The sequence below is a fragment of the Dicentrarchus labrax genome, unplaced genomic scaffold (genome assembly GCF_905237075.1).
Source record: "Dicentrarchus labrax unplaced genomic scaffold, dlabrax2021, whole genome shotgun sequence".
In the NCBI taxonomy this organism is placed as follows: domain Eukaryota; kingdom Metazoa; phylum Chordata; class Actinopteri; family Moronidae; genus Dicentrarchus; species Dicentrarchus labrax.
In genome coordinates this window covers 1,581,161-1,592,500 of record NW_026136721.1, presented here as the reverse complement: position 1 = coordinate 1,592,500, position 11,340 = coordinate 1,581,161, and the positions used below count along the sequence as shown (strand labels likewise).

Sequence of the window (11,340 nt, the reverse complement as noted above, 5' to 3'; positions counted from 1 at the left end):
TGTAGTCTCATATGTGTAAAAGTCAAATATACTATCAGTAGCCAGGAAACACTGAGCAATATGTTTTTACAGTACCTCAAATATGGTCAAATATGCAATCTCTGAGCAATATGAGCGATATCCGCAGTGTTACTCTATCCTGTTTTCTCCCTTTCATTCCAAACCGTGACCAATGCCAGTCTCCCTTCTCCGCAGAACGCATTAAAAAAATAATGAAAAACGTGCCATGAATCGGAAAATAATCAGTTTTTATAAACTTTAAATATGTGATATGCCTCCGAATCGTATGATGCGTCCGAACAGCGGCATCTGGTGGTTGTCATCGCGCTATCTATCATCGTTCGCCAAACATTCTACAACATTCTTTATCCGGGTAAAAAGCAAACGTTTTTGGGTGAAGACATTCATCTGGCATTTGGATAGCCTGTCGCATCGAGGTAAGATAATTATTCTAAATTATCTAAATTCTATGAATACTTGAATAACCTTTAAACTGTTCGCTCGAAGTATCTGAAATTATTAGGATAGGCGTTTTCTTATCAAGGCTAGTTGCGTTTACACGTGTTTGTCTTATAGCTATACGTTTGATGATTGCACGTGATTTTCTCTCGCATTGTACACAGCCAAATGGACTACATGGTGGAAGAGCACCACACCACAATAATTAATAGTTTAACATGTTGTATATCATTTTAAATGAATAGTAATATAATTCTAAACAGACAATTTTAAACAGAATTTCACACATGATACACTCTAAAATGTCACTCAAAGTTTAATATTTTATTAATTGACCTCTTTTCGTCTTTTTACACTTTTCATTTATTACCATTATTATTTTTTAATATCTAGTTTATTATTATTATTTTTCTTTTAAGGTGTTTGTCTAATTTTTGAACGGATCACACTTAGAGATGAAATCGTTTACAATAACATGTTGGAACATTCAAGGTCTGAGATCATCAGCTTTTGGTTTAAAGAGCAGAAATTCAGATTTTAATAGAGAGTTAAAAGACTCTGACATAGTTTTACAGGAGACATGGTGCAGAGAAGATGTTTCCACTGGTCGTCCTCACGGCTACACTGAGATTATTATACCATCAACAAAACATCCCACAATAACCCAAGGCAGAGATTCAGGAGGCATGATTATATGGTGTAAATCAGAACTGAGCCAGTCCATCACAGAAGAATCTTATATATGGTTGAAAATAAACATAAAAATTATTTGTGCTGAGCAACATGTCTACATGTGTGCCATCTATATACCTCCATCAGAATCCCCCTACTACAACCCAGATATTTTCTCTATTCTTGAGGAGGAAATTAACCATCATAAAACCATGGGAAATGTGTTACTCTGTGGGGACTTGAACGCTCGAACAGGGGAAAGAGCTGACACTATGAACACCCAGGGAGACAAACACTTCCCTGGAAGCACCTGCTTCCCCCTCCCTGAATGTCCCACTAGAAAGAGCTTTGACAAGCTTACTAATACAAGCGGTATGCAGCTTTTACAGCTCTACCGTACACTGGGTCTGTACATAGTCAACGGCAGGCTACGAGGGGACTCTCTGGGTCGCTACACTTACAGCTCAGCTCTTGGCAGTAGTAAGGTAGATTATTTCATTACAGATCTAGATCCAATGTCTCTCAGAGCTTTCACAGTCAGCCCCCTCACACCCCTCACACACCTCTCAGACCACAGCAAAATCACAATCTATCTGAAAATGGCCCAGTCTAACTCTGGAGCCCCTAGTGCCTGTGAACTGTTTAACAGCACATACTCATACAGATGGACCCCTGACAGCATGGGGGCGTATCAAAAGGCACTGGAAAATCAAAACATATATGATTTAACTCATTTATTTCTAACTGAAACATTTCCCCATAATAATTCTGGTGTAAATTCTGCTGTGGACAAAATCAATTCAATTTTTCATCATTTGGCTCTATTGTCTAATTTGAAAGCCTCCAAACCAAAATCTCAACAAATGAACAATAACAAATGGTTTGACACTGAATGCAAAAACCTAAGGAAAACTTTAAGGAAATTATCAAATGAAAAGCATAGAGACCCAGATAACCAACATATGCTGTCAATATGAGGCCACTCTGAAACAATACAAGTACACCCTAAAAACAAAGAAAGAACAACACAGCAAGAACCAGCTCTGTGAAATTGAGGAATCCCTCGAATCCAACCACTTCTGGGAGAAATGGAACAACCTAAACAAAACCCAGCAGGATGAATTGGCGATCCAAGATGGAAATATTTGGATTAATCACTTTAGTGAATTATACAGTAATATTACAAAAAATGATGATCAGTACAAGATATTCACAAAATGGAAAACTCCGGAGGCGGTGATAAAAAACAACCAAAACCGTCTAGATTACCCAGTAACAGAACAAGAATTAACAGAAGTCACCCAGTCCCTGAAAGTAAAAAAGGCTTGTGGTATTGATGGAATCAACGAAATGATCAAATACTCTATTCAATACTATTCTGTCAAATGGAGCTTTTCCAGACATCTGGAACAAAGGTTTAATAACCCCATAAATTCATAAATCCGGAAATAAATATGACCCAAATAACTACAGAGGAATATGTGTCTCCAGTGACCTGGGAAAAATATTCTGCAACATCATTAATAAACAACTTGTCAACTTTCTTGATGACCACAATATTCTGAATAAATGCCAAACTGGTTTCTTGCCAAATTGCCGCACAACGGACCATATATTTACCCTCCAGACTTTAATTGATCAAGAATTAAAAATTAAGAAAAGAAACGTATATGCATGTTTCGTTGACTTCAAAAAAGCCTTTGATTCCTTTGGGGACCAAAACTAAATAATGAATTTGACAAATGGGACAAAACAATCATAGAATCTTTCCACACTGAGTTCTGTAAGAGCATCCTGCAGGTGCAGAGAAAAACACCAAATAATCTGTGCAGAGCAGAACTCGACCAATACCCCCTCCTACTAAAAATACAGAAAAGATCAATTCAATTTTACAATCACTTAAAATCAGTTAACCCCCAGACATACCATCACAAAGCCCCAACATACCAGGAGCTGAAACCGGAGAACAGTCCCCTCAGCCAGCTGGTCCTGAGGCTCTCTGCAGTAACATGTCCCCAACAGCCTCAGGACAGCAACACCAACTCAATCAGACCAAACCAAATTATCAACAAGCAAAAAGAAAAATATATTGAATACAGGAAAGAAACAACCATCACACAAAGTAAATTACAATGTTATCTGACCCTAAAAAGAGAATTCAAACTGGCAAATTACCTGATCACAATAAAATGTCCTGAACTAAGAAAAATGTTGACAGTGTACAGACTGAGTGAACACAGCCTGGCCATGGCTGGAAACGGGTCGCCACAGACAGAACTGGCTACCAGAAGAGGAGAGACTCTGCTCCCAGTGTGACAGAGGACCGGTAGAGACAGAGCTGCACTTTCTAACCTCATGCCCTCAATTCAAAACTTTAAGAGAAAAACAATTTGCAAACATTTCCCAAATATACCCCGAATTCGAATTATTATCAGACACACAGAAACTCCCCTATTTACTGGGAGAAATGCCCAAAAGTCAAATTATTGCAGCAAAATATGTCTCCTCATACCACGAAGTGAGGACAACCAGTGGAAACTCTAACTAAACTATTTTTTTTTCTTTTAATATATATATACACCCACACACACGCTTACTATTTTATTTATTTATTTTAATTTTTAATATATTATTTTCATTTTCTAACTTCTTTTTTCTTCTTCTTTGTTATTACTGTTATATTGACAACAGACTACTTGTTTTAACTGTAGCCTGTTACTTTACTACTGTTTTAATGACATTTTTAGTTAACACAAACTGATTGATTGATTGATTGATTCATAGTAATTAATTACTTATTGACTGAAATTGATTGATTGTGACTGTGATTGTGATTGAGTCAATCATAGTTACAGTATTGAGAGAGTTTGAGGTTTAACATCCATTTTATTGGACTTTTTCATCACAATCACATAATCACTTTAGAGCTTAACAAGACAAAGCAAAACAAACCAAAGAAACAACTTAATTAAATAAGAAGCCCATATGTGACTGAAGGCCTGCACCATCTGATGGTAAGCATGTTCCACCTTCGGACGGTCTTCAGTAGTCCCTTCAGAACCAGCACCGGTTCCACACTGCACCCTGACTCCGGTTCCTGTGGGTCAGCCAGATGGCCAACTTAACAGAACCAGATAAAAAGCTCTGTATCTGTTTGTAGCTATTGCCCGGTGTACAATCCTCCACTGGAGGAAACGTCTGGACCAAAAAACTCAGTCCACATGGACTCCTTTATCCCTGCCAAAGAGCGCAGGTTCAGAACCTTGACGCAGATTTGGTAGACTGCCTTCTTCCCTGAATCCTGAAACTTGTCCAGCTGAAGAGTTATGAGAGACAGCAACTCACCTGTTGTTGCTGTGCACCTGTCTGTCTGTCTGTCGCTCTCTCTCTCTCTCTCTCTCTCTCTCTCTCTCTCTCTCTCTCACCCCAACTGGTCGAGACAGACGACCACCCACCTAGAGCCGGAGGATCTGTCCTAGGTTTCTGCCTTTTAACAGGCAGTTTTTCCTTGCCCTTGTCGCCAAGTGCTTGCTCATGGTGGTACTGTTGGGTCTCTGTAATTAATGTTAAAGAGTTCGGTCTAGACCTGCTCTATTTGAAAAGTGTCCTGAGATAACTTCTGTTATGAATTGGCGCTATACAAATAAAATTGAATTGAATTGAACCTCCTCCCTCCTGCCACTCCCCCCACAGCTGGGGTGAGAGTCAGAGAGGGGAAACTGTACTCCCCACTCCACTGGTCGCACAGAGCATGGTCTTCTGCAAATGCTCTCAGGGGTTGTGGCAGTGCAGCACAGACTTCCTCCACCACTCTGTTGATCAACCTGATGGAGGTGATGTTGCTGTTCTCTCTCAGAGAGTCCACCGATGTTGCCGTCATCTTCATCAGATGGCCCAGTTTGGTGCAGCCAGCCTTTCTGAGACTGGCTCTCAGGCTGGCAGGCTACAGTGTTTGAGTCTTGATGAAATTGATGAAAAAAAGAGGTTCTTCAAACAACCACATACTCGGGTCTCATTTGTGCCACGTTTGGTCTTAAAGATCTGCCAAGCCTGCAGCACCGAATTGTAAAAAGGTGTCAGTCCAGTCGGATCCAGGTCCTCGGGCCGTAGAAGGAAGAGCTGTTTATCGTAGCCCAAGCGCCCAGCTCTCCACAGCAGCAGGCGAGCTGTATCAAACCAGCTTGGGCCACAGTCGTATAGTAGTCTTTTTGCAGTCTGTATTCTAAAGGAGGCGATCTTAGACTGGATGTTGATCAGTCCCTGACCTCCTTCAGCCACAGGCAGGTAGAAGGCTGCAGCCCGGATCCAGTGCCGGCCAGACCAGAAAAAGTCAAGGATGGCTCTCTGAACGTCCTCCATCAGGCCTCTTGGTGGTGTCAGAGCGATGAGTATGTGCCACAGAGTCGAAGCGACCAGGTTATTAGCCACCAGAACTCTTCCCCTATATGACAACTGGGGTAGCAATTATTTCCATTTAGACAACTGAGCGCACACTTTCTCCTGAACTCCCTCCCAGTTCTTTACCTGAAAGCCCTCGGTGCCCAAAGACCTCCTTCCCCCACTCAAGTCCTCCAGGCAGACTGGGCACTACCTGGTCCCTCCACTGCCCCATCAACAAAGCCTCACTCTTTGCCCAGTTCACCATGCAGATGAGGCCTTTTCATACAGCGACAGGGTGTCCTTCAAACATTGAACGTCCTCCTGATTGGTGACAAAAATATTTACATCATCTGCATAAGCAGAAACAGTAGGAGGACGACCAAGAGGACCCAGGCAGTGAGAGACCACTGAGCCAATCCCTCAACCTGCACAGCAACGGTTCTGCCCCCATCTTCACCATACATTCAGCACAGCTGCACAATAAACCCACCCAAGCCAAAAAACCATCACAAATGCCAAAAGCCCTAAGTGCAGAAAACAAATAAGAGTGATCCACCCGATCAAAGGCTTTCTCCTGGTCTAAAGACACAATACCAAAATTAACATTATCAAATTTACACACATCTATAACATCTCAAGATGTCCTTTAGTCTATTTGATAAGGCTCTAGAAAGCACCTTATAGTCTGTGCAGTGGAGGGCAACTGGCCTCCAGTTCTTAAGTAAGGCCAGGTCTCCTTTCTTGGGCAGCAGGGAAAGTACTGCCCGCTGACAGGGGACAGGAAGACACCCATTTCTGAAACACTCCAATAAGACACTATGTAAATCAGGACCAAGACTTTTCCAAAACTGCCTGAAGAATTCAGTGGAAAGACCATCAATCCCTGGTGATTGCCCTGATGCCATCTGGTTGACAGCGACAGTCAGCTCTTCCAGAGTGAGTTTGCAGTCCAGAGCAGCTTTCTCTCCCGGGCTGAGCTGAGGAAGTCCTTTCAGGAGCTCCTCGCGGCACTCCATGCTGCAGTGTTCTGCCCTGAAGAGGTTGGTATAGAAATCCACTGCATGGTTCCTCATCTTGGTTGGACTGGTGGTCACTCTTCCTCCAGGAAGCTTGAGGCAGGTCATCTGCTTCCTCTGTGCCACAGATCTCTCCAGATTAAAAAAGAAAGAGGTCGGGGCATCCATGTCCCTTAGCTGGAGGAAACAAGACCTGACAAGAGGTCCCTTCACTCTCTCCTGCAGGAAGTAGCTCAACTCCAACCTCTTCTCCTGAAGCCAATGAGCCATATTGGGATCAGAGTCTCCATGTCAGTTTCGAGTTCCTGAACTACTGCCTTGATGTTAGTAGTGGAATGAGAGGTGTATTGCTGACAAAAAACACAAATCTGTGCCTTACCAATTTCCCACCACAACTTCAAGGAACTGAAATCTGATTTTTTGATTTTCCACTGCTGCCAAAAACACTCAAAGCTCTGGCAGAAGGTATTATCTTAGAGAAGTTTGTTGTTAAAGAACCAGTAGGATTTAACCCTTTCAGCTGGTGAAACTCTGTGATGATGAAATGGTGATCAGAAAAGCCAACTGGACTTATGTTACTGTGAATTAGTCTGGAGGTGAGACTGAGAAATGTCGATCCTGTCCAGTCTCACTGCACTCACCCTGTTGTTACTGACCCTCACCCATGTGTATTGTCTGTATTGCGGATGTTTGACCCTCCATGTGTCTAACAGATCTAGCTGTGTGATGATGCTGTTTAGGCTTTGAGAGGACTGTGGGTGGGGTTCCTCGCTTGTCCTGTCCACAGTAAAGTCTACAGTACAGTTAAAATCCCCACCTATGATTAAATGATCCTGGTGGTGATTCTTACCTCATTATGTAGCAGGGTGAAAAAACCTACTCTTTCTGCTCCCTGATTTGGGGCATATATGTTTACAAAGCAGATTACAGAGTTCTTTATTTCTGCCCTTACAACCAACAGCCGACCCTTAACCACTTCAGTGGAAGATAAAACTGTTGCATTTACAGTTGCTCTGAACAGAACAGCGACCCCTGCACTAAGGTTAGTGCCATGGCTGAGGGCACACGAACCCTCCCACCATAAATTCCAGTCTACCTCGTTTGCTGGATTAGTGTGTGTTTCTTGTAAAAATAAAACATCTATCCTTTTTTGAGCTGAGACCTCAGATATTAATGCTCTTTTGTATCTGTCTCTCCCACCGTTAATGTTTAAAGATCCTATTTTTAGGCTCTGCATGTAGAGGTCAGAGAGGAGAAACAGGTAAAAAGAAACAAACAAAGAACAGTAAAAAGAGGAAATCACTGTGTGGTACATTAACATTTTACCTTCTTATCCTTTTGGTACATTGACGGATCTGATGAACTTTTCAGTGTCGCTGAAATAATCACATACTCTTGACAGATTTATTAAAAGTTACATTCAGAAAATTATTGGTTTCATCTAAAGAATATAGATCTGTGTTCCTGTTAGAGGTTTCACTGATGGATGTAGGGTTAGGGTTAGGGTTAGGGTTAGGGTTGGATGTAGTGTCTGATTCAGAGGCAGAGATCTAACGTTACGCTAGTAGCCAGAGAGCTAACGTTACGTTCCTTTCCTCTTCTTCTGTGTGTGTGTCATTTTTCACAGCAATCACAATCAACAATAAGAAAATCATAAAGAAAAACACCAAAAAAATACAAATTAAAATAATGACACCAAAAACAACATTTGAGCCAATCAGACGACAGGACTCACGTTTGACTGTGAGGTCAGCGTAGGAGGACACGCCCACGCCTCGCTCTGATTGGGCGATGCAGCGATAACGTCCAGAGTCGCCTTTGGTCGTGTTCTCCACGTCGAAGCTCGCCACGTAACGGCGAGAGTTTACTGGCTTGGTTTCCCTGACGACTGCCTGACGACCGCCCATCCCCTAGCAACCAGAAAATACATAATGCTCAGAGTAATACTACACACAGTATTACACACATATGAGTATTAACCATGTTTGAGTATTGATCGGTATTGATCGGTATTGATCGGTACCTGCAGGTAGAGCAACAGGTTGCTCTGCGGTCGTCCGTTGACGGTGCAGTGAAACGTCGCCGTCTGTCCTGCGTTCACCTCAACGCCTTTAATGTGCAGGAAGTGAGGCGTGCTCACTGAGGACACACACACACACACACACAGAGGTCAGAGGTCGCACATTGATGACATCATCACAATGAAACAGCTAACCTTTTCGCCCCCGATCTTTTGAGCCAGGCAGCGAGAATCACAGATCCAATCAGAGAATGGATCATGGAGGACACAGTTTGTGTGTGTGCGTGTGTGTGTATATGTGAGTGTGTGTGTATGTGAGTGTGTGTGTATGTGAGTGTGTTTATATGTGAGTGTGTGTGTGTGTGTGTGTGTGTGTGTGAGTGTGTGGGTGTGTGTGTGAGTGTGTGTATATGTGAGTGTGTGTGTGTGTATGTGTGTGTTTCCAATCACTTTATTCGACAGTATCGAGGTAAAAACCGTTCAGGTCAAGGATGTTTACTGGAGATTTCACACTGTGTGTGTGTGTGTGTGTGTGTGTGTTCACATAACAAAGCAACATCAAAAATTCAGGCAGATAAACAGACGGATGGATCAAAGTCCATGCTAATCAATTTATATTTTAATGAGCTCCCCTGTCTCCACACACACACACACACACACACACACACACACACACACACACAAACAAACAACAACAACACACTGACCTTGATTCAACGATGCCAGCTCAACTTTTAACATCGTTATCCAATTAAGCAGCCAAACCTTGTTAACCAATTAGGAGCCTGTTCTACAAGGGGGTGGGGCCTTTCTCTGTGTGTGTGTGTGTGTGTGTGTGTGTGTGTGTGTGTGTGTGTGTGTGTGTGTGTGTGTGTGTGTGTGTGTGTGTGTGTGTGTGTGTGTGTGTGTGTATGTGTGTGTGCGTGCGTGTGTGTGTGTGTGTGTGTGCTTACTGCACTGGTGTCCCTGCAGCGTGATGTCCTTGATGGCCAGTACCCCTCTCTGACCGGTGCTGACCGCCTCAAACACAACCTAAAACATCAGGATCAACATCAGGATCAACATCAGGATCAACATCAGGATTCTATTGTTATTGATTATTGATTGTGTGAAAAAATGTAAATAAAATATAATGAATATTGAATTCGTCATTGATCGGCTCTTTGAGTGTGTGTGTGTGTGTGTGTGTGTGTGTGTGTGTGTGTGCATTCCACAGTCTTATCGCCAAGGAAACCGGCAGCACACACTTCCTGTTGGCACACAGAAACAGGAAGTTCTCCTCCCTCCATTCTTCTTCTCTGCTTCCTGCATCACTCACTTCCTGTTTCACTGCTTGTTTTTCTTTTCATTTGTTTCTTCTTTTATTCTTTATTCTCTCACTACTTCCTGTTTCCTCACTTCCTTCATTCTGTCCTTCATCGTTTCCTTTCTCTGTTCTGTTCAACATCTACCCTCCTCCTCTTCCTCTCTCGTTAATCCTTCACTCTAATGAGGTGGATCGGTGGTTGCCGTGGTGATGCCAGCCACCTGTGTGTGTGTGTGTGTGTGTGTGTGTGTGCAACCAGGAAGTAGCTGTTGATTCCTGTGAAATCCCATGAGCGGTTATTATTTCAGTGTTTAAAGAAGAATCAAACAGTAATCTAACAGTATCGCACTATAGCTAACATGACAGTAACTCAGTACTGTCAGTGTGTGTGTGTGTGTGTGTGTGTGTACAGTGTGTGTGTGTTACCTGGTAGTAATTAGGCCAGAAGGTGGACACAGCTAGCTCCACCTCTTTCCAGATGTGGTAGGCGGGGCCTGATGAGTTAAAGACTGGAACTCCTAGCGGACTGTTGTTCTCTGCAGGAAACAAAAACACTGTGAACACACCTGGCAGCCCCGCCCACAAACACCTGGCAGCCCCGCCCACAAACCCCTGGCAGCCCCGCCCACAAACCCCTGGCAGCCCCGCCCACAAACCCCTGGCAGCCCCGCCCCACACAGTATGTGAGTTTGTAGTATATCACAGTACTCTGGAGTACTTCAGCATACCTGTTAAGTTATGTATTCTCATCAAGCATATTAGTTACATTAGATTTAAGTTATATCATTCCATGTGTTTGATATGCTCCCATATTGTAAGAATTACGGCCAGCCCATTTTGTTATGAACCTGTATTATAAGACGTACGCCCTGCTGTGTTTTTGTTTGGGCACTTTACGTCACTTCGGGACACTTTACACTGTGTGGCAATGTGAATGAGAAAAATGTGTGGGAGCAGTGCACTACGTGACTTTTCATGAAGCCATGGCTACTGATGTTCTTTTCACGGTGCTGTGAAGAAGAGAGTAAAATAAAAGCAACATGTGAGACACTTTTCTCCGTGTAATCCTTCCTCATCATGGCTGACGAAGCTGAAAGCGCAACAATACCTTTGAAATAGACACTACTGCATAGTGTACTAAGTATACTAATAATGTACTATTATAGTATTCTGTGTAGCATTGTAGTATTCTGGGCAGTATTGTAGTATTCTGTGTACTATTGTAGTATTCTGTGTACTTTTGTAGTATTGTAGTAGTCTGTGTAGTATTGTAGTATTCTGTGTACTTTTGTAGTATGGTAGTAGTCTGTGTAGTATTGTAGTAGTCTGTGTAGTATTGTAGTATTCTGTGTAGCATTGTAGTATTCTGTGTAGTATTGTAGTATTCTGTGTACTATTGTAGTATTCTGTGTACTTTTGTAGTATTGTAGTAGTCTGTGTAGTATTGTAGTAGTCTGTGTAGTATTGTAGTATTCTGTGTAGTATTG

At 42.5% G+C, this 11,340-nt stretch overlaps 1 protein-coding gene across 1 annotated transcript in view; it reads right to left on the bottom strand.

Moving 5' to 3' along the window:
• LOC127355195 (receptor-type tyrosine-protein phosphatase mu) overlaps positions 1 to 11,340 on the bottom strand; it is a 137,154-nt gene that overhangs the window by 82,995 nt on the left and 42,819 nt on the right. The window contains exons 4-7 of the mRNA XM_051385797.1: positions 10,280 to 10,389; positions 9,501 to 9,579; positions 8,551 to 8,666; positions 8,263 to 8,437 (exon numbers count right to left, since the gene is read on the bottom strand). Of these exons, the coding sequence (XP_051241757.1) occupies positions 8,263 to 8,437; positions 8,551 to 8,666; positions 9,501 to 9,579; positions 10,280 to 10,389 (480 nt within the window). The remainder of the gene's footprint in view (positions 1 to 8,262; positions 8,438 to 8,550; positions 8,667 to 9,500; positions 9,580 to 10,279; positions 10,390 to 11,340) is intronic.